The sequence below is a fragment of the Podarcis pityusensis genome, assembly GCF_964106645.2.
Source record: "Podarcis pityusensis genome assembly, chromosome: 11".
Taxonomy (NCBI): domain Eukaryota; kingdom Metazoa; phylum Chordata; class Lepidosauria; order Squamata; family Lacertidae; genus Podarcis; species Podarcis pityusensis.
Window position 1 is genome coordinate 50,227,062 of NC_138036.1, and position 23,718 is coordinate 50,250,779.

Below are 23,718 nucleotides of genomic sequence, written 5' to 3' on the forward strand. Positions count from 1 at the left end.
ACATTTTTAAAGATTTGCCTTGAGACAATCTTTAAACCTCTTTTGTTGACCACCAGCATTATGCTTTCCATTTTTAAGTTCGGAATAGAGTAGTTGCTTTGGAAGATGATAATCAGGCATCTGCACAACATGACCAGTCCAACGAAGTTGATGTTGAAGAATCATTGCCTCAACACTGGTGATCTTTGCTTCATCCAGTACACTGATATTAGTTCTCCTGTCTTCCCAAGTGACATATAAGATTTTTCGGAGACACCGCTGATGGAATCTTTACAGAAGTTGGAGATGGCGTTTGTAAGTGGTCCATGTTTCACAAGCATACAGTAAAGTTGGTAGTACAATAGCTTTGTAAACAAGCATTTTGGTTTCCCTGCGAATGTCCCAGTCCTCAAACACTCTGCACTTCAATCGGGAGAAAGCCGCACTCACAGAGCTCAAGTGATGCTGGATTTCGGCATCAATGTTGACCCTTGTGGAAAGATAACTGCCTAGGTAGAAGAAGTGATCAACATTTTCCATCGTTACACCGTTGAGTTGGATTTGTGGCGCTGCAGAGGGGTTATTTTGTACTTGTTGGTGCAGCACTTTGGTTTTTTGCATGTTGAGCGACAGGCCAAGCTTTCCGTAAGATTCTGTGAAGATATTTAGGATAGTTTGGAGGTCATCCTCTGAGCATGCACACACTACGTTGTCATCAGCATACTGAAGCTCTATGACGGAAGTTACGGTAACCTTACTCTTTGCTTTCAGCCTGCTCAGATTGAAGAGCTTTCCATCTGTTCGATATACGATTTCTACCCCAGTGGGGAGTTTCCCTTTGACAAAGTGTAGGATCATGGCAATGAAAATAATGAATAGAGCTGGGGCAATAACGCAACCCTGTTTAACACCTGATCCCACTGTGAATGGTTCACTTTGAGAGCCATTGTTATCTGCGATTGTTGCTGTCATATTATATGATATTTACAAATTTATCTGGGCAGCCAATTTTCAGAAGGACAGTCCACAGGGCATTATGATTTACAGTGTCAAAAGCCTTAGTCAGGTTGATAAACACCATATACAGGGGTTGGTATGAACTAGCTCAGCCTTCTCACTGAAATACTTGTTATCTACGTGAAGGGATGGGGTTCTTTTTAAAGGTGGGGCAACGTTTTGTGATCTGTACTTGAAGGGAACTCCAAAAGGGGAAGGAAGATTGATAGATAGATGGATGGATTTTGGCACAGTACACATTTTGGCACTGAGTTAAAAACTTAGAAAGAGATGATTTCGGCAATAACTCCAGGGAGTTGTTAGCAGTACAGTATGTGGGAGACACTCACTCTGCAGCACACAGAAATTCTTCCCTCCCCCCTTATCGTCACAATCTGCTCTGCAGTGGATTATAGTATTTTGGCAGGAAGGCTACATCCTGTCTGCTGTCCAGCCTTTGAACATATCAGAGTACAGAAGCCTGGACAAACTCAAAATATATATTTAAAATCCTGTTTTATAGGCGGGTTGGGGCCAGCAAGCATACCACCACGTCAGGCGTCGTCTTCTTTTTAAAGCCATCCTTTGTCAGGCCAGGCAGTAACCTCGTAGTTTTCATTTAAGATGCTGGTCTGGTTTGTGTTCAGGAGGTCTTTGGTCGGATCCAGCAACGCCATTCTTGTGTTCATTTGTCTTCTGTGTAATAACTCTAGAACAAGTGATTTCTGCATTGCAACCTGAGTAATCATTTGTTCTTGGAAGAAGTTGTCCAAGTCTATGTTGTTAACACTGTTACAGATTGGCACTTCCAATTGCAGATTTTTATCAAGCTCGGCAGTGATTGCCTATTATCTTGGCTGAGGTTCAGAGTTTAAATGCTGCTCTCTGCCAGTGACAATTTTTCCCTTAATTTACTTCGTACTGAGGCCAGCTGGAAGTGGCTTGTAGCATTACAGCACCTTCCTCAGCCGTTGGTCTAGGGATTCAGCTTCAAAATATATGTCTCTCGCAGGCAGAGGAAAGGGAGAATTTAGGGTGAGAGTTGCGGGTGCCAAGTTGAAAGATAATTTGATATAGTGTTTACAGTTCAGTTACTTAAATTATGTGGAAGAGAGACTCAAAATAGATCACCGCTGCTTTTGCAGAAAAAATACCACCCATCATTCTTTCCTTAATGGCTTTCAAGTACCTTCATCCAGAAATCATTTTTGTACAGTCTTTGACAAGAACGTTCTGCTTGAGTTGCTGCTTGAACAGTTTAACAGTACCTTTAGGGCCACATTCAAAGTGCAGAGATTAACAGCAAAGTATTGTTTCCACAAAGAAAATCTGGCTGCCTATTAGAACATTTTGTTTATGCTTAATAGTTTTTGTCCAGGAATTCCTGTTAATCAGCTACAGGCAGAAGCAACACATAGCATGTGTGCATACAATAATACCTTTTTGCCAGTGGTTAAACCTGAAAATGAATTGATTTACTAAGATCACTTCATGTTCTATCCACAAAGTCTGTGTTTGTCTAGCTTTCTAGCTGCTATGTGCATGGAAGAAAAGGCATTTCTGGTTCCCTTAGTTCAAGTACCAGTGGCCGCCACACACTAGAGCGTACAGAAATTCTGACCTTACAGAAACGCTATCAAAGCCACCCATTTGCAGCTATATTGTCTTGGTTGCAACCAGCAGACAATGAATGGAGGACAAGCAACAATATTATTTTCTGATATGAACCTCATGCATTCCTCATTACCTTCTCTTCCTCTGATGAGTTCATAGGGAAGAGATTGGAAGTGCCCACTTTCTGGTTTAAATTAACCAGCGTTCATCTGATTGATTTAAACTATGGTTTGTTGAAAGAAGCCAGGATCGTAAACCATGATCGGATCCTGTATTCATTCAATAAAAGTAATGATTTGATCAAAGTTTGGCCTTTTTAGAGCTAACAGACTGCAACTGGATAAAAACAGGAAGTCTCATGTCCTTGAGTATTTTACTCAAGCCACACAATACTGTATATAAGGACAATGCTTTTTTAGAGCTCTTTCCAGCTGTTCCTTCCAGGTGAGCTTCAGCTGCCTGGGAACTTTACACTCTCGGCTTTAACTGCTAGACAGGTCTTTATCAGAGATATAGAAGAAACTAAACCAGCCTCCTGCCAAAGAAAGAATATAGTATCTGGGGAGATGGATGGACAAATAAACCATATCCAATGCTATTTCATATATCAGAATAGATCCTTAAGGGTTCTGGGAATGCAATTTACATCCCTTGAAAACACCTGTTTGGGAGAAAAATATGCTCCATGTAAGACGGTGCAAAATGAAACTATACTTTCTCATTGTTTTAAATTCAGACACTGAGTCTATCATAACACCAGGCTTGGATAAGATTTTGTTCCATGGGCAACAGTGCTTACATGTTTCTCTTACCTTCATTGCAGTGCTCCATTACCTGTGGCAAAGGAATGCAGTCCCGAGTCATCCAGTGCATGCACAAGATCACGGGAAGACACGGCAACGAGTGTTTCTCCTCTGAAAAGCCCGCAGCGTATAGACCCTGCCACCTGCAGCCCTGCAATGAAAAAATTAATGTGAACACAATTACATCTCCTAGGTTAGGTAAGCGGTTGCAAGGTCATATGGGGTGTGTGTGTGACTCTTCTTTGTCTTGTCACATTCATATGCGTGTCATGCTTCCCCAACTCTCCCAATATCAAAATCATGGTGCCGCTGCTCATCCTGTGGGTGGGGAACATTAATAATAATAATAATAATAATAATAATAATAATAATAATAATAAATTTATTTATATCCCGCCCTCCCCAGCCGAAGCTGGGCTCATTGAAATACCTTCTAAAATCAATTCATTAGAGCTGTGTTCCAGATCCTCATGATCTGGACCCCAGAGGACCCCAGATGACCATCTATGTGAGTTGTTGGAGCCATTTGGGGGTTGCCCAGGACGCAGGCAGGGAGTCTGCACATCATGGGGCTTCAGTGGGAGATAGTTCTATATAAATAATGTGCTATCTTTTAATATGTAAGGGTCCCTTTGTGTTAGGATCTAGCTGGCATCTGGTTTTCCACTGTGAGAAGAGGATGTTGGACTAGACGGGTCTTTAGCAGGGCTGGGCAATATATCGCCCAACAAACACAGGTTTGAAGTCCATATCGTGATATGGGTTTCGTAATTTTTGGCCTGGCAATATATTGCGAATCAGTGTATGCGTGTGATGCAAAATTCACAATGTGGGAAAACCCATGAAGCCAGCCCATGTCTCTACATAGCTCCATCCTTATTTCAGACATGGTGATATATCAGTGCATCACAATGTTTAGCTCATGGGTAGGCAAACTAAGGCCCGGGGGCCGGATCCGGCCCAATCACCTTCTAAATCCGGCCCATGGACGGTCCAGGAATAGCATGTTTTTACATGAGTATACTGTATCCTTTTATTTAAAATGCATCTCTGGGTTATTTGTGGGGCATAGGAATTCGTTCTTTTTTCTTTTCTTTTTTCAAAATATAGTCCGGCCCCCCACAAGGTCTGAGGGACAGTGGAGCGGCCCCCTGCTGAAAAAGATTGCTGACCTCTGTAATTAGCTGGTGATAATATCACAATGTTGAAAAACCACATATCACCTAGTCTTTCGTCTGATTCAGCCCTGTTCTTATGCTCCTGTGTTAAATGGTGCTTAAAGGTAAAGGGACCCCTGACCATTAGGTCCGGTCACGGACGACTCTGGGGTTGCGGCACTCATCTTGCTTTACTGGCTGAGGGAGCCGGCGTACACCTTCCGGGTCATGTGACCAGCATGACTAAGCCGCTTCTGGTGAACCAGAGCAGTGCATGGAAACGCCGTTTACCTTCCCGCCGGAGCAGTACCTATTTATCTACTTGCACTTTGACGTGCTTTCGAACTTCTAGGTTGGCAGGAGCAGGGACTGAGCAACGGGAGCTCACCACGTCGCGGGGATTCAAACCGCCGACCTTCTGATCGGCAAGTCCTAGGCTCTGTGGTTTAACCCACGGCGCCACCCTTACCCCCTAGTAAATTGCATCCTTTATCTCTAAATTTCGAAGCGTTTTTCGCCCTTTTGCTTCTATAAGACCACCTTGTTAGGTGCATTTCATTCCTAAGTCGCTTTGTTGTTGTTGTTTTGCTGCCTGTACGTAAGAGGCTTCCTGCGCTATGCATCCACCATACGTTTCACACCTTAGAAATGCAGTTCATAGCCATTGACATATATACCTGTATTGATGCCCCTTTTGGTTTTGTGTCTTTTCACAGCTGCCTTAACGTTCAAGTGCCTTGGAGACCAGTGGCCTGTATACTGCAGAGTGATACGAGAGAAGAACCTCTGCCAAGACATGAGGTGGTACCAGCGTTGCTGTGAGACGTGCAGAGACTTTTATGCTCAGAAAATTCAGCAAAGGAGTTGACCTCTGGCAGGCAGACTGGCTGGGTAGCTCTCAGCTCTTCACAGCCACACTATTTATAAACACACACAAGAGCACGCTTTTTCAGACCAAATATTATCAGATTACATATAATTTAATCAAATTAATTTATTTTTGCCTGCCAATACATTTTTATTTTTTATTTTGGTTAAACAGCTTTTTTTTTGTTGTTTTTTTTTTGGTTTGGTTTTATGCTCAGAGTTTCCATAATTAATTTTATATGAATTATTTTGGATACATTTATCAGATTTTTTTAAAATTACTATTTTAAATGTTTATATTCAGTAGGCCAATATGTCTTTTTTTCCCCCACCCCCAACCTCCAAAAGACAAATAATGAGCACGATACTGTGCATTGTTTAGTGTGCTAGGCCTGCTCACTTGCAGTTAATGGGACTTAAACACACTTAACTGTCCACAAGATTGTGCAAAGTAATAAGTCATCATATTACCCTGATTTTTTTGGATTTTTTTTTTTTTAGGTTAATAGTTTTGCTGTGTATGGAAATGAGATCCCCTTTATTTTATTGTAATTTTTTATTTTTTTTGATGCTTTGTGTCAGATTGACTTCAGAAATTTTTGCAACAGGTTCTGGGGTGAGTTGATCTAACAGCATTGAACAGGTTATATTACAGAATGTATTGGAAAAATCAATTCTTGTTTTATTAAGGGCTGAATCAGACTTTCCGAACTGTCCCAATATTTATTTGCATGTGACATTGGACCCAGAACATCTATTGACACAGCTACAGCTTCCCAGTATTAATTTTCATAATCACAGCAGCCCATTTTCAACCAACTTAATTGTAAGAATCAATTCCACGAAGTTGTAGGCAGATTCCTTTAAGCGGGCATGGGAAATCTACGGTCCCCCAGATATAGCGGAACTATAGCTCCTATTATAACTGAATTTTTTGTGGTGCTAACCTGGGGCTGATGGAGTCTTATAACATCTGGAGGGTCGTGGATTCTTGATTCCTACCACAGATCACTAGCGGCCCAGCGTGACACATCATGTTTCTCCATGCCCTTAAAAACATACTGTAAGAAATGATCTACTGTAACTTAGAAACTTTTATAAACAAAAATAGACAAAATGACAAAGTAGGGATTTTAATCATGTGTATGAACATATACTTGAACACAAGTATTGAATCAATTAAACACTGTAAAGATTAACACTGAATCTCGGTTGCACTGTTTGATGTAGTGTAGAGAAACATCGTTCTAGAGTTTGTAACATCCTATGAAAGAAATCTGTACTGTTTTTAAACTTGTCATTTGATCTCAAGGGTTTTCAGCGAAAGATCCACGCCTAGCTCTTGGTGCTCATGTGGTTTGCGCATGGAGAGAAACCTAATGTTTAATTGGGCTAAATTTCAGGTTGTTTTTTTTAAAAAAGTTTTAGAAGATAATTTTGTGATAAGCTTCTTTGTGTTTTTTTAAAAAAGATTTTTTATAAAGATAGTTTTGCAATTTTGTGAAACGTGAACAAGGCAACTTACATTTTCCTTATGAGAAAATTTTGTATGTGGGTCACGTGATTTTTACATCTTCAATAAATATATATGTATATAAACTCCATTTATATATATCTTCCCTCCCCCCAAACCTTATAATGTTGGTTGATTTCTGTTGAAAATAAAAAAATTAAATGGAGAAAACCAAATATGTCAAGGTGGACCACGCTACCCATCTAGCGCAGGGGGATTAGCCAGCATGGTGCTCCCAACATGTCATTGGACTTCAACTTCCAACAGTCCTAGCCAACATGGCCAATGTAAGCCCAACAGTTTCTGGAGCACTGGTCTTCAAAGAAATGTTATGAGGCTAAATTCTAAATTGCCATTTATTAGTCAGTTCCTGTTCCCTGCAAAGGGGGAGGTTTTACGTCCTGTTTTATTTCTGTGGAATGTAACCACTTTCACTGCCAGACACTCGGTCAGGCTGCATTTTTAGCAAGTTGTCCACTACACAATTTCTTTTCTGATCCATCATCGTGCCAGCTCAGACCTCATAAATGTATGTGGGATATTAAGGTCTTTCTACCACAATGTGCAGGGACACGGGTGGCGATGTGGGTTAAACCACAGAGCCTAGGACTTGCCAATCAGAAGGTCGGCAGTTCGAATCCCTGCGACGGGGTGAGCTCCAGTTGCTCAGTCCCTGCTCCTGCCAACCTAGCAGTTCGAAAACACATCAAAGTGCAAGTAGATAAATAGGTACCACTCCAGCGGGAAGGTAAACGGCGTTTCCGTGCGCTGCTCTGGTTCACCAGAAGTGGCTTAGTCATGCTGGCCACATGACCCGGAAGCTGTACGCCAGCTCCCTTGGCCAATAAAGCAAGATGAGCGCCGCAACCCCAGAGTCGGTCACAACTGGACCTAATGGTCAGGGGTCCCTTTACCTTTACCACAGTGTGCAGTGCTGTATTTCATGCCAGTGATTATCTTGTAACAGTCAAGAGTGTTTTGAATGGACATCTGAAACGCTGCCGTAGCAATAAAGTTGGGATTGGGTTTTTTAAAGCTACATTTTACATTGTAAGCTCTGGTGTCATTTTTATGCATACTTGCTGCAGAAATCGCTACTTCTGCAACTTTTGCTGCCCTCACCTCGGGCATCCGGTAACTGATCATCACGTTTAGAGCTTTTCTTTCACTTAAGACCAGCTCTTGGAAACATCGGCTAATCCTTTAAAGCAGCAGTTCTCAACCTGTGGGTCCCAAATGTTGTTGGACTACAACTCCCATCCTCCCTGAGCTCTGGCCTTGCAAGGTAGGGGTGATGGGAGTTGTAGTTCAACAACATCTGGGGACCTACAAGTTGAGAAAGGCTGCTTTAAAGGGAGCAGCTGTGTTGCTCGTTTTCATGTGCAGACAATAGGAAATGTATCTGCCTGACATCAGTCAGCTACAGTTTCAGGTAGGAGAAAGGCAATATCCTTGTTCACTTAATTAATTATAGAAGAAGATGGGAGCTGCTCCGGAATAAAGCAACTGGCTTTCACCAATATGTAACAGAGAAACATGGATCTCTCTGCACTGCCAAACAACAACCACCCCGACAAATTCCTGCAGCTAGACGTGAAATCCTTAGCAAAAACCTCCGTCTTTTTACAAACCTGGCTAGCAAATTTTCCAGACACACATTTTCCTGGGCAACAGCAATGGCACAACAGAGTCTATTCGCAGGTAAGTTGCTAGAGCACCAGATTCATCCTCTACTAATTCAATAGTTTGTTGTACCTTTTACAGAGAACTTCACTGGACTGGGAAACCTTATATCCCATCTTGGCAACATCCCTGACTTAGCTTTGCTTCTGTGCTTTAGACTTAAGTGGTTTGATATTTTAAATTCTTTTTTGCTGGCATGATCATTACATGTTTTTGGTAGATATTGTCGTATGGCATTATAACTGGAGGGCTTCACAGTCAAACCAAATCTAAAGGAAGCAAATCTAAGGGGGGGGGGGGATTTAAAATGAAAGCTGGCCGCCATTGATCAGTTGGTACCACTTCAAAACAATCACCAGTCCTCTCTGGTTTCTTCCCTATATGCTCTTTATCAAGCATTCATCCTGAATTACTTGCACAAATTTGCGAGGAGGTTATATGATACCGGCAGATTATTGAGCATTCATCTTGTTGGTTTGCAGGGAGCTCATACAATGTCACGTCAAACAATTCTTACCCAAAGTTTCTCCAGTGCAGCTCCCCATCACTTTTCATGCAATTGAATCTCACCCACAAAAGAAGCATCTGGAAGGAACCTTTAATTATGAAGGTTGTAACAGAGATGCTGTGTGGGAAAGAACCAGGGCTGGATTTAGGTTTGATGAGGCCCCTAAGCTACTGAAGGTAATCGGGCCCTTTATATGTCCAGATGTCCTTTGTCAACAAATTGTTGCTGTTTTTGGGTTGAATATATGTTATATGGTAATTTATGGACTTAGTAGGTAGGCACCCTATATATAGAAATGAGCAAACCAGTGATATTTTAGGGAGCAGGCTAGCAGGCGGGGCCCATTACTTACATCTAAGGAGCCTACACAACACAAAACACTGTTGCTATAAGTAGGTTTTAGTTTATTTGTTTTTTATCTTATATTCTGGAAATGTACATCCAAGTTTTTTTTCCTTTAATTTTTTTTTTGAGGCCCCCAAGAGAGTGGGGCCCTAAGCTATACAGTGGTACCTCAGGTTACATACACTTCAGGTTACATATGCTTCAGGTTACAGACTCTGCTAACCCAGAAATAGTACCTCGGGTTAGGAACTTTGTTTCAGGATGAGAACAGAAATCGTGCTCTGGCAGCACGGTGGCAGCAGGAGGCCCCATTAGCTAAAGTGTTACCTCAGGTTAAGAACAGTTTCAGGTTAAGAACGGACCTCCAGAATGAATTAAGTACTTAACCCGAGGTACCACTGTAGCTTGTTTAGATTATACATAAATCCAGCACTGGATAGAACACATGTTCTTTAAACACTAGCTCAGCTTATCTCACTTGTGTCACAAGAACCCGCAGTTCTGAGCACAGGACTTGAGACTTATTGCCAGACAGCTCATGATGGCTGCTGAAAATGTTGGTATGTGTCCACAGTAAGCCAAGTGTGCACATTCACCAACATTCAGCATTCACTGTTTAGTGCTGTTTGTCAAGCACTTGCCAATGTGCCGAATCCTGCGCATGGCCATCTAGAAGAGACTTTAAATGCTTTCCCCACAGCAACCACACGCCCTTGGTTCGCACATGTAGACAACCCTTTAATAAAATTTGATTTTCAGCAACTGTTACACTAAAGTATTTGCATATGTTTCTCTCCCTTCCCCCCTTCCCAGTGTATGTGTTTGGTACCTCATAATGCAGATCAGTAAAAACTCTCAGGTTTGTCTGTCAGGGCTTAAAGGAGTTTCCTTTTTTAAAAGAAGAAGAAGAAAGTATGTTCCAACCTGGCAGAGAGAGAGAGAGAGAGAGAGAGATGCGGGGGCATTAAAAGAAACCCTATATTTTAAACCTTCAGAGAGCTTTCTGGGAGAATGTCTTATTGAAATGTAAAATTAAACAGAAACACATCCTTTGATAGGCCCAAACTTACAGCCCAATCTTATCCATGCTGATTTAGGAATGAGTCTGACCGATTTCAGCAAGTTTTACTTGGAAATAATTATGTTTGAGATTGCCGCCTTAATTGCCCCTTGTTTTAACGATCAAAAAATAAGGAGAAACTGCATATGTCTTACGTGTTCCAGATATCAAAATCAACATGATGTACGCACTGTGTAGAATGAATGCTTGATGAATAGCATGTTTTGTTTTAGGACGAAAGGCCTAATGAGGTTAAGGGTTAGTTAAGACCGGAATAGGAGAGGGGGTTTCGTGTTCCTTTTCAGAAGAGATGTGAGTGACCTCCGGGTTCCTGAAGTCATTAAACCCTGAAAGCCACCTAAATTCCCAGCCCTGGAATTCATTTTATTTTAACAAACACTTGCTTCTTAGGACTCGCTGCCTCCGTGCTGTGTTTGTGAGATTGTCACGACCTTTACCGAGAGATCATTCAGATTAATGTGCCCCCCTGTGCTTCTGAAAGTGCTTTCCTCTGCCTAGAAGTGTTTTCATTTATTTTCCACCAAATTCTGAGGCTGCCATGACAGGTAACTCGGGTTTCAGACCAATAGTCTATCTTTTGACTTTTAAAAAAATCTGCTTTGGGGGAGTCTATTTCCTCCCCTCTCATCTAATTTCAGATAATGGAAGGTAAAACCTGCCCAAGCCGTGTTGGCCTTTGCACTGAAAATGTTTGCTCCGCAAAAGAGAGAGCGGTCTTCCTTTTCTTTGCTAAACCACACACTTAGACTCCCTGGCCCCGATCCAACTACACACGTGCAGCAGCAGCTGGGCTTGTGCACAAGGATGCCTGTTAGAAATACAATATGCCTGACAATTAGCTGGTTGGTGAGGAGCCTGCTTCAGAACATACGGCCGCTAGCTGGAGTGACTACAATTAACCTTCTCTTTTCCCGAAACACATTATACACTCTTTGTTCATCCACATGAAGCCCATAGGAAGCAAACCTGTCTCATCATCATGCTGCAGGTGGCAAACTGAACCCGAAAGCTAGTCATTTTACCTATGGCCACCCAACAAATTCCAAGCTCAAACTGAACTTGTGCCCAGCTCTCTCAGGTCCACACCACAATAGCATTGCAATTGGAGGGTGTGAGACTCTTACTAATAAGACCATGGCTGCAGATTAATCTTAAGAGATGTGATGTTCAGGCTCTTTTCTGGCAAGCAGCCACAAAAAAATCCTAGAATCTGACCTTTGTGCTTCTAGTCTAGGCTATTCAAACCCTCCAAGTGTCCCCATTTTCCACGGACATTCCTGAATTTACAGAAGCCGTCCCAGTTCCTTATTTGATCCCAGAATGTCCTATTTTTCCTTACGACATCCCTATTTTCATTGGAGAAATGGAGGAAGGGATGGAGTTATGCGACTCCTCCAAACCAAGGAGATAAGTAACTATACAACCCTTAGAAGACATCTGAAGGCAGCCCTGTATAAGGAAGGTTTTTTTAATGCCTAATATTTTGTTGTATTTTTATGTATGTTGGAAGAGTGGCTAGGGCAGAAGGATGGGGTATAAATAAAATGATGATTGAATAGGATATCCCTACCTTCATAGGAGAAATATTGGAGGGTATTCTATGTCTGGACGCAGGTGGCACTGTGGGTTAAACCATAGAGCCTAGGGCTTGCCGATCAGAAGGTTGGTGGTTCGAATCCCAGCGACGGGGTGAGCTCCCGTTGTTCGGTCCCTTCCCCTGCCAACCTAGCAGTTCGAAAGCACGCAGTGCAAGCAGATAAATAGGTACTGCTCTGTCGGGAAGGTAAACGGCGTTTTTGTGCGCTGCTCTGGTTCACCAGAAGCGGCTTAGTCATGCTGGCCACATGACCCGGAAGCTGTATGCCGGCTCCCTCGGCCAGTAAAGCGAGATGAGCGCTGCAACCCCAGAGTCATCCATGGCTGGACCTAATGGTCAGGAGTCCCTTTACCTTTACCTATTCTATGTCCAGGGATGGACTAGCATGTGATTAACCCGAGGCATTTGGAAATACTAGTTTGGAACAAGGAATGGATCTGTTACAATACCAAGCAAGTCCTTTGCCACAAGAAGAGGACAAGACTTAAGTAAAGCACTAAATTTATGGTACAGCACTACCTAGCAGTTGGGTATGTTGCTTATATACTCATTACAGTAGATTTTCCTGCAGGTTATCCCTACAGTAAAAGAGCACATTGAGCCATACCATGCAGACTGGCACTAACCGACTAGGGCAACTGAATTACCAAGCACATATAGACTTTAGAAAGCCAAACTAAAGCAGCAGTGAAGATTGCCCAAACAAGGCAGCTCTCTCTAGACAATAAGTCCCATTAAACACACAAACTTCCAGGAAAATTTGTAGCATCAGGATGTAAGAGGGTTGTGTGTGAACTGCAAAAAGCAGACATGTGTTGGCTAGAGGTCATCTGATCCTCAGGTTCCAAAAAACAATTTCCTGCAGGCTTTCCCTTTAATGGTAAGCAATCAGAATTCCATGTGGAGGCTTTTATGATGCAAATAAACTCGTAAGCTTCCTCCCTCCCTACATTTAACCTCTATAGTAGTCGCAGCGAGGACTGACTGCAATGCCGATCTTCTTGCAATGCTTCCACTTACGCTTGAACACACCAGCCAGTTTTACAGCCTGTGGACCAAGTCACGTGGCCTGCCCCCCCCCCAATTATACTACTTTCTGATCTGTCTGGAGAGCCAGTGTGGTGTAGTGGTTAAGAGCAATGGACTCATAATCTGGTGAACTGGGTTTGATTCCCTGCTTCTCCACATGCAGCTGCTGGGTGACCTTGGGCTAGTCACAATTATCTGAAGTCTCTCAGCTCCACTCAGCTCACAGAGTGTTTGTTGTGGGGGAGGAAGGGAAAGGAGATTGTTAGCCGCTTTGAGACTCCTTAGGGTAGTGATGGGACGCGGGTCGCGCTGTGGGTTAAACCACAGAGCCTAGGACTTGCCAATCAGAAGGTCGGTGGTTCGAATCCCTACGCCGGGATGAGCTCCCGTTGCTCGGTCCCTGCTCCTGCCAATCTAGCAGTTCGAAAGCACGTCAAAGCGCAAGTAGATAAATAGGTACCGCTCTGGCGGGAAGGTAAACAGCGTTTCCGTGCACTGCTCTGGTTCACCAGAAGCGGCTTAGTCATGCTGGCCACATGACCCGGAAGCTGTACGCCGACTCCCTCGGCCAATAAAGCGAGATGAGCACCACAACCCCAGAGTCGGTCACAACTGGACCTAATGGTCAGGGGTCCCTTTACCTTTACCTAGGGTAGTGATAAAGCGGGATATCAAATCCAATCCGAACTCTGTCTTTGCTTTCGGTTCACATGTGCTCAGAGGTGCAGTTGCCTAAGCGACTCTACAAAGCCAAGTGCGTATACTTGAACAATGTTGTTCATGGTGATGATAAAAAATGAGATCTGGATGTAGATCAAAGTTCTCAGGCACCACCATGCAGCTGATCAGTAAGGACCAATGGGGGAGAAAACCCATTACTGAATGTGACCTACTCACCCCCCAAAAGTGGCTGAACTAAAACTAATCTACATCTTTTAAGACAAGACCTGCCCTGCTGAATCATCTCCACGCAAGCCAGTGTTCTGCTTCTAACTGCAGCCAACCAGATGCTTTTGGAAGGTCACAGAAGGCCAGACATTCCTGCAACGCCAGATGCTGTCCATGGCCCCTATGAAAAAGTTTCATTCTTCTAACAATTGCTCTCACAATTCCACAAGAAATTTCAAACTCCGGCATTAATTCATCGTGTTAGGGGGCAGTCAATGTAATGCTCTCCAGATGTGATTGGACTCCAACTTCCATCAGCTCTGGAGAGAATGGTCTGTAGTCCAGGATAATGGGAATTGTAGTCCAAGGGACGTGGGTGGTGCTGTGGGTTAAACCACAGAGCCTAGGACTTGCCAATCAGAAGGTCGGTGGTTCGAATCCCTACTACGGGGTGAGCTCCCGTTGCTCGCATAGCTGTCAACAGTCCCTTTTTTGCGGGAAAGTCCCTTCTCCCAGCGCCATGTCCCGCTGCTGTCCCTTATTGATGATGTCCCTTAAATTTCCCTGGTTTCAAAGGAAGCAGCTCCTCTCCCTCCCTCCCTGCCAGCCAGGGTGGAGGGAGGCTCCAACTGTGTTGCTTGGCTGCGTTGCTCACCCAATAAGGAGTCTAAGAACGACTGAGGGGTGGAGCTTGCATGTCTTGTGCTGATCAAATTGACCGCGTTGCCTGGGGACTCGCCTTTGCTCAGCGCTTCCCAGCGGAGAGGTGACGGTAGTTTTCCTTGCTGCGTCCCCTTTGCCGGGTTGCTGCGCTGTGGGAACTACTGCTTGAGGCTTCGTTTGGCTGCTGGTTGACTAAAATCCCTTATTTTGGCTGCTGATCCCTTATTTTCGAGGCTGCTGGTCCCTTATTTTCAAATCTGTAAGTTGACAGCTATGTGCTTGGTCCCTGCTCCTGCCAACCTAGCAGTTCGAAAGCACACCTGTGCAAGTAGATAAATAGGTACCGCTGCGGCGGGAAGGTAAACGGCGTTTCCGTGCGCTGCTCTGGTTCTCCAGAAGCGGCTTAGTCATGCTGGCCACATGACCCGGAAGCTGTACGCCAGCTCCCTCGGCCAATAAAGCGAGATGAGCGCCGCAACCCCAGAGTCGGTCACGACTGGACCTAGTGGTCAGGGGTCCCTTGACCTTTACCTTTATCATCTGCCAGGCACCACTGTGGCTATTCCTCTTTAACGGGGCGATGCCTTATACAGATCAGGCCAATCACATCTCTCTAACTCAGCACTGTCTATTTGGGCTGGGCGACACCTGGTTTTCAACATAGTGATATATCACCAGCTCAACATTGCAATATATATATCACAATGTCTGAAATTAGGATGGATCTACGTAGAGGCATTGGCTGGGTTCACGGTTTTTCCTGCATTCTGATTTTTGCCGGTGCCTGCTCATGATTCACTGCCCCCTGCAGAAGGCAGGGGAGATTTGAGCTGGAGGAGTTAACGGGTTGCAGGAATGGAGAGAAGCGCAGGCTGGCTTCCAGGTTTATCCCCCATTGTGATTTTTGCATAGCACACGCATCATTTGCGATATATTGCCAGGTCAATACATATGAAACCCATATCACGATATGGTCTTCACAGTGGTTTTCGACGATATATCAATATATAGCCCAGCCTTACTGTCTATTCTAACTGCTACTAGTATTCAAGGCTCTCAGGACCCAGGGGTCTTCCTATTACCTGCTACCTGAGATGACAAGGATTGAACCAGGGCCCTTTTGTGTACAGAGCATGAGATCTGTCACTGAATAAATGATCCCTCTAATGGCCATCCCCATGTGGGAGCACATCTGTGACCTAAGAATGTACTAACACCATGGCACATTGTCTCTTAAGAGTACAGTGGTACCTCTGGTTACGTTCTTAACCTGAAACTGTTCTTAACCTGAAGCACCACTTTAGCTAATGGGGCCTCCTACTGCTGCCACGCCGCCAAAGCACAATTTCTGTTCTCATCCTGAAGCAAAGTTCTTAACCTGAGGCATTATTTCTGGGTTAGTGGAGTCTGTAACCTGAAGCATCTGTAACCTGAAGCGTCTGTAACCTGAAGCGTATGTAACCCGAAGTACCACTGTACATTCTGATATCTGATTTTCTTCTTTTCCCCCAACACTTTTTAAAATAACCATCACACTCAGATCACATTATTTTTATGCCTTTTTCCACATCCATCTTCCCACCCCACCCTAATAGTACCAGCAGTAAAATAGCCCTTCTTTTCCACATCCAGTTCGCAAGCCTGAGACATCATTAGCATCTCTGAGGAACTTTAAATACATAATAGGATGATGAAATGAAGGCACACACACACAAAAGATAAGCTATTGCGGTGGTGCCATTTCAATTAGGCTCATGAAAGCTCGAGGGGGCAAACTACGATTCACAAAAGACATGCAAGATAATCTGATCTGAGGAGATGTCAGGGCTCAGAAATGGCATATGGAAACCGACAGGAGCTAAAACTGCAGCTGGCGGGCACTGCAGATCGATTCACTCTCTAGCAGTAGCTGAGGATAATTTTAGAGCTCTAAAACAGACTTGGCAACTTAGGCATGCGAAAGGGGTGTGAATGCCAGAATCCTCCTGCACAGGGTTTCTTCTAACGATTTCCTTGCAATCTCTCTGGCTGCAATCCGAAAACAGACAGCAATTATTTCGTGTTTGATTACATCTTTTTCTCTGCTTTGCAAGCATGGTGTGTGTACCTGCAACCTTTCCCTTTAATGGTGAACAATCAGAATTCCATCTGGTACGCAAGTATCTTCCCAGATAGTCTAGTTTATTCTTCCCATGATTGGCTCCCTCGCTTCTTCATCTGATTGGCTCTGAGAGACGCTGCTCGTTGGAAGATGCATCCTTTTCCTGCACATCTTGCTTTTCAAACCATGACTTGCGCCTGGGAAAATCTTGTGGAGCGTATTCCACAACTGATTTTGTTTTCTGCTTTTGAAGCAAGAGGAAAGGGAATGAGGGGTTTGCCTGATGCATGGTGGTGCAGGATCGCAGTTCATGGTTGTGGCTTCTGCTTGGAAACCATGAACCTTGTCAGGAAGTCAACATTTTGTTAGTTTACACGTAGGAAAGAGGAAAAGGTGCTTTCTACTCTAGGTGCTTCGACCAGAGATCTATCAGAATCCAGATCCGTCAGTTTCCCAAGATGCACCTGTGCCAGTATCACCAACAGCAACAATTGTTTGATGCAAACTCTCAGCTGGGAATCTGTACGTGGTCCAATTTTTGTTTGTTCCTTATGAAAATATTGACCCTCACAGGAGCAGGAGAGAGAGAGAGAGAGAGAGAGAAGAGAGAAGAGAGAAGAGAGAAGAGAGAAGAGAGAAGAGAAAAGAGAAAAGAGAAAAGAAAAAAGAGAAAAGAGAAAAGAGAAAAGAGAAAAGAGAAAAGAGAAAAGAGAAAAGAGAAAAGAGAAAAGAGAGAAATGGCTTCCAAATATAAAAATATATATTTACTTTGGACTGAGGATGGCATACACAGGAAGAGGACAGTTGGAGGAGCAGGGTCCTTGTATGAAAGACAGGGTAGAAAAAGGTTTCCCAGACTGAGAGACTGGGAGAAGAAAAAGGCTTAGGTGGGAGATGGGAAGGTCTACTCTGTGTGTAAATAAATGATTGGATATGTACATATGATATGAATATAATAAAGGGCCCTACAGTTATTTCATCTCTCTTTCTCTCCCTATTTTTTGTTTTTTTAATTTATTATGTTTTATAAATTAGGTTGATTTTTGTATTTTATGTTGAATTTTTTAAGCAAAAATATTATAAAAAGTAAAGAAATTAGACTCATGGCATCTATTAATTAAGTACTGCATAATTGGCACCGAGGTGTAGTACTTACTATGAACAAATAATGAGAGAAATTTGCATCCTTCATCAAGTACGAAAAGTAGGTAGTAATAAAGTATTTGGACATTATTAACGGAAGCCCCATTCAGGCATTATTTACACAGGCAATATACCACATGAAGGAAAAAGAAGAGACAGAGCAAATATTCCCCATACACAAGAATGGATGGCAAGAGGGACTGCTTTTTTCAGAAGAAATGAAAGGTTGGGGAAGGACTGGAAACAAAGACATCCTTTTAAGCGCCACCCAACTGGAATAGCTTACATATACATTATATAATTGATTCACATAGCTTTTATTTGCAATGCATCTCCTGTGCCCTCTAAGAAAGGCTAAAGTCCCAGATTTGTTCAGAACAACAGTGGTGTACCTTCGTACCATAGTGAAATCAAATGTTGGTGGGGAGTAGTGCAGTGCGCCATTTACCCAACAGTAAACGGATTTGAGGTCTGTCTGGACTACTGCAATGCGCTCTACATGGGGCTACCTGTGGGAGTCATAAAGCCACGGTAAAGGCTTGTAATATTGCAGGGTGCCCCCTGACCTTGGCTGACCAGCACTCTGAGCTTTACAGTGTATTGGAATGTATTGACTTAAATGCAGTTGTGTTTCCTCTGGGCAGTGATGACCCTATATGGTGAAGGGGGCAATAAAAGCCTTGACCGGATGAGGTAATGTGAGACATTGGCAAACGGCCATGCGGCTGGTGAGAGACAAAGGATAAAAAAGAAGCTGCAGGAGGAGGAGAGGGAAGTTCGAAAGGAGCTGCTCCTACCATCATGAAAATATTGCTGGCTCTCTGTGTTTTTATTTTATGCTAAACTTCGCCATTTGTAACGGCTGGCTTCGACAGCTACCTTTGAAGGTGACTCGGAAACTGCAATTAATCCAGAATGCGGCAGCTAGACTGGTGACTGGGAGCGGCCGCCAAGACCATATAACACCAGTTCTGAAAGATCTTCATTGGCTCCCAGTACGTTTCCGAGCACAATTCAAAGTGTTGGTGCTGACCTTTAAAGCCCTAAACGGCCTTGGTCCTGTATACCTGAAGGAGCGTCTCCACCCCCATTGTTCCACCCAGACACTGAGGTCCAGCTCCGAGGGCCTTCTGGCAGTTCCCTCACTGTGAGAAGTGAGGTTACAGGGAACCAGGCAGAGGGCCTTCTCGGTAGTGGCACCTGCCCTGTGGAACACTCTCCCCGCAGATGTCAAGGAAATCAACAACTATTTTACTTTTAAAAGACAACCGAAGGCGGCCCTGTTTAGGGAAGTTTTTAACGTCTGATGCTGTATTGTTTTTAATATTCGGTGGAAGTCACCCAGGGTGGCTGGAGAAACCCAGCCAGATGGGCGGGGTATAAATAATAAAACTATTATTATTATTACAATCGGATGGTGTATAAATTTTATGAAATGCACAGATAATAAATAAGAGCAAGTTCAGCTGCTGGGTCAGGCAGGCTACTACACAAGGCAATCTCTTGCCTTCAGACCAGAAAAACATGCCAGCTGAAACAGTATGCCACCCTGTCGTAGCAAAGGATAGGCAAAAGCAGCAAGTGGTCCTGACAGAGACGTTTCCACCTCTCTTGAAGATGGGGGCATCAGACAGCAGATTCACCTCCCTGATTTCTTTGCCCTCTTATGCCACAACTGAGAGGACAAGGGAGACAGAGCAATTGAGGCAGTCAGCTCATCACTTGGCCGGCTGAATCACCCATTGTCCCCCACCCTGCTCCCTTTGGGCTCGTACTGTGGGTTGCTTGCCTCTTTCACTTTGGCAAAAAATAAATAAATCCAAAAGTATCTTCTCAATCTACAGGCTACTTCAGGTGACCTGATAATTAAGCATTCATCCTGATCGGCTTTGCACAAAGTTTCTTTTTTTGTGTGAACATGTTTAGTGTTTATGGAGCATTTGTTCTTATTTTTACGCAGGGAGGTTGCACAACAATGAACATGCAGCCGTATTTCTGAGTTGCTTGTGGGGTATTTATATATGTTCATGTCCATCGTTTGTTCAGTCCACACTTTTCAGCACATTTCCTCATCACTTTCCTAACCACAAAAACAATGAAGTTTGTCTATTTGTTTAAGCAGATTCAGTGTTCTAGGACAATAATATGCTTTAATATACTTTAACCGTGCAAAGCTAAATTCCCTGCATGAGCTTGAATCTCTGCTGCAAAATGCTGATAGTCTGGAGGAAGCCTGTAATTCAACTTATTAATGTGTAATAATCATGATCTTTTGTGAAATTAATGATACCTGGCTAAAGTTTTGGGTTTGGAACTGGGAACTTTGAATTAGCATTCCACTTCCAGGGTGAAATGTAATAGGAACTCTCTCGCTTTGGTGATGATGAATAAGGAAATATTCCTGCCTGCTGTCAGCTTTGGCTGCATATGTAGGTAAATTGCTGCTTTAAAATAATGTGTTTTGGCATCAAGTTGCTTTGTATTCATCTATATCTGAATTCCATGAATAATCGTTGAATCTTAGTCAAGCCTTTCTTGTGACCAGGTTGTTAAAGAACTTTTCAGATTCTTATAGTAATTTGACCATATTACAAGAACAAAGATGACTGTTCCTCTCAATAGAAGATTTTCAAAGCTAGGAGGATTAGCTGATGATTACTGTAAAGGGCTTTGTTAAGCTCCAGAGGAAGTCTGTGAAATAATATGCTCTTAGGTAAATGTTGATGACAGCCTTCATCCTTTTTGTATGTGTCTCTTCCAGAGAGAAAAGAAAAATTTACGTGAGCATCCTATCGTGGAAGTCAGTGAGCCCCATCCTGCAGCGATAGACAAAGCCCTTGGAAAACACATTACACCAATCACCTTGAAATCAACCATCAAAAGAAATCCTCTTTACAGTGATGTCTTCCCTGATGACAGCTGGAAGGAAGGGAAAAAATACCCATCCTGGACTGTCCAAGACTATGACAGACATTCCTTAAACTCTAGCCTGGCTCACTATCTAAAGGTACAGTTCCGCAAAATCGCATCTGCCCTCACAAAAAAATTATACCGGGGTCGGTAATGTGATGCCCATAGACACCCACGCACCCATAGAGACCTTCCCTGATTCGCACATGTCCTCTCCCCCGGCTGAAATTAGACATGAAAGAAGCATTCTGTTTCAGCCAAGTCAATAGGTTGGGGTAATGCCAGCAACACTTTTGCTGGTTTGCAAATATAAGCATGGGCCCCAAGAGGTTGGCAACCCCAGAACTACCGTATTTTTTGCACCATAACACTCACTTTTTTCCTCCTAGAAAGTAAGGGGAAACATCTGTGCGTGTTATGGAGGGAATGCCTACGGGTGGCATGACTACGGATTTTCCTCCTCTAAAAACTACGTGCGTGTTATGGTCGGGTGCGTGTTATAGAGCGAAAAATTCGGTGCACTGTTTTATTTGTGCCTGAGATACAGGACATTTAAGTACCTGGGGAAATTGGGTACCGCACAGAGCAAAGGGAGCACTAAGCTTTGGGACTGCTTGCAGAAGCCCAGATCCTAACTTTTGGCTCTGTGAATGAAAAACACTTCCATTCATGGGAGGAAAGTTGCACTTATGGGAGGGGTCGTTCTGTGAATGGAATAAGTTCCTATCGACAGTAAGAAAAGCCAGGATGCAAGTCAGTGTGCTTTCATTCTTTCTAAATTGTTTATTGTTGCTCTATTAAGCTTCCATGCCAAAGACAGGATTCTAAAGTTTCACAAGTATGTAAACTGGTCAATCACACTGAGTCGGCTGTGTACCTTTTTAGGTATGAAGGTGCCCCCCCCCCATCCAGCCATCATGCTACTAAGTGGAAGCCTCTGAGCCATGGGTAAGCAAACTAAGGCCTGGGGGCCAGATCCAGCCCAATCGCCTTCTAAATCTGGCCTGCGCACGGTCTGGGAATCAGTGTGTTTTTACATGAGTAGAATGTGTCCTTTTATTTAAAATGCATCTCTGGGTTATTTGTGGGGCATAGGAATTCGTTCATCCCCCCCCCAAAAAAAAATATAGTCCGGCCCCCCACAAGGTCTGAGAGACAGTGGACCGGCCCCCTGCTGAAAAAGTTTGCTGACCCCTGGGTCTGAACTGTTGCAGGTTGGACCCTTGGACATGTCTGGGGTGGCCATAGTTCATTTTTTGGTGGCAGCCAAAATATATTCAACTGCATGATGTTGTTGTTGTTTATTGTCTACGCACAAGAAAGAACCCAGTCAATTTTCTTGCAGGAAAACCCAAACGACCTGCAGTACTGGTTGGAAGATATTTACACACCAGGATATGACACGCTGCTGAAAAAGAAAGAGAGGGAAAGGAAACACTCGCGATGGTGCCTCATTGCGCTGCTCCTGACATTGCTGGTTTGCGTCATCATAACAACGGTGACAGTTTGTGTTCTGTTTACCTGATACAGCCAAATTCAGCCAATAAAAGTTTCTGGACAATGCTTTCCTTTAAAAAATTTTTTTACTGGAAACTGCAATCTGTAGTTCTGTTTTCATCACACAGCATAGTTGGTTGTCTTTCAAAAGCCACAGTGATTCCAGCATTGCAATCCATTTTTGAAATCAACAGCAAGGTACCTCTTAAATGTGATGACTTTTAGATTACATCCTGAGGGAAAACCTTCTGTACTGAATCTGTCAAAGGCAAGCGGGCCATCGATTGATTCAGTCTCCTCAGCGGTAACTCTGAACAGAGCCAGCAGAATCCAATCTATCTTGTGCCTCTAAGGCCCTTGCCAACATGGTACCCTCCATATTTCCAAAATAAAAGATAAAAAACAAAAAATAAAATAAAACCTACATACCTATTAGGTCCATAAGTTACCATATAGCATATATTAAACACAAAAAACCAGCGACAATTTGTTGTTGACAAAGGACAGCTGGACATATAAAGGGCCCCATTACTTTCAGTAGCTTAGGGCTTCATCAAACCTAAATCCGGCCCTGCCAATAACCTGTCAGGCATCAGCTCAGAGCCACTTCTACTCCAGTTTTCCACAGTGCCCAACTCCACCAGCATAACAGCCCACCTATATTTTTGCTCCTCAACAAATAGAGTTCAGGGCCTTGTTTCCTCTGAATATGGAGACTCCATCTTTAGCTAACATGGGAAATGGCCAGCCCTAGGGTAAATAGTACCGTAAGTGCGGAACCATAGAATTGTAAAGTTGGAAGGGACCCCAACCCCTTGAAATGCAGGAATCTCTGTGACAGATGGCCATCCAACCTCTGCTTAAAAACCCAGAGATGTGGGGAGGGGGACGTGGCCCCGGATGCAATTTGGCGAGGGGGTGCAAACAGGCACCCTCACAGCAGGCTCCTTCATCGGAGGCCTGGCTCCGCACAAGGAGTTGTGCCCAAGCTTCTGTGCTTGTGCCCGACCGCACAAGCCCCAGGGCCAGGCCCGCCCCAGGGAAGGAGACCAGGAGGAGAGTGGGCGATCACACTGGTACCCACCCTCCTCAGCAGCAGCTCCCCCGCCTGGTCAGGGGCGAATGAAGACTCCATCTTTAGCTAACATGGGAAATGGTGCCTTGACACCCGGGGTGGGGCGTTGCTACGTAGGGCGCATGTGCGCCGTACGTAGCAATGCCGCACATGCGCTGTGCATAGCGGTTTGCTGGCGCCAGCGCTCCAGCGCTGTACGGATCCCTATGTTCGCAGCTGTAGCGGTGACTGAGGGATCCCTGCACCATCTGTACGGCGCTGGAGCTGCG

General features: G+C 43.9%; 2 protein-coding genes across 3 annotated transcripts in view; both read left to right on the forward strand.

The window, feature by feature from the left end:
- The window catches only part of ADAMTS19 (ADAM metallopeptidase with thrombospondin type 1 motif 19), a 128,646-nt gene extending 121,631 nt beyond the window's left edge, over positions 1 to 7,015 (forward strand). For both annotated transcript variants that reach the window (XM_080972349.1, XM_080972348.1), the window contains exons 22-23: positions 3,413 to 3,590; positions 5,266 to 7,015. In XM_080972349.1, the coding sequence (XP_080828475.1) occupies positions 3,413 to 3,590; positions 5,266 to 5,417 (330 nt within the window). In that variant the 3' untranslated portion in view covers positions 5,418 to 7,015. The remainder of the gene's footprint in view (positions 1 to 3,412; positions 3,591 to 5,265) is intronic.
- Positions 7,016 to 8,340: 1,325 nt separating this feature from the next.
- Positions 8,341 to 22,403, forward strand: MINAR2 (membrane integral NOTCH2 associated receptor 2). Its single transcript, XM_080973242.1, has 3 exons — positions 8,341 to 8,630; positions 20,729 to 20,974; positions 22,223 to 22,403. Exons 1-3 carry the CDS (start codon positions 8,466 to 8,468, stop codon positions 22,400 to 22,402), a joined length of 591 nt encoding a protein of 196 aa, XP_080829368.1. The 5' UTR covers positions 8,341 to 8,465; the 3' UTR covers position 22,403.
- The last annotated feature ends 1,315 nt before the right edge of the window (positions 22,404 to 23,718 follow it).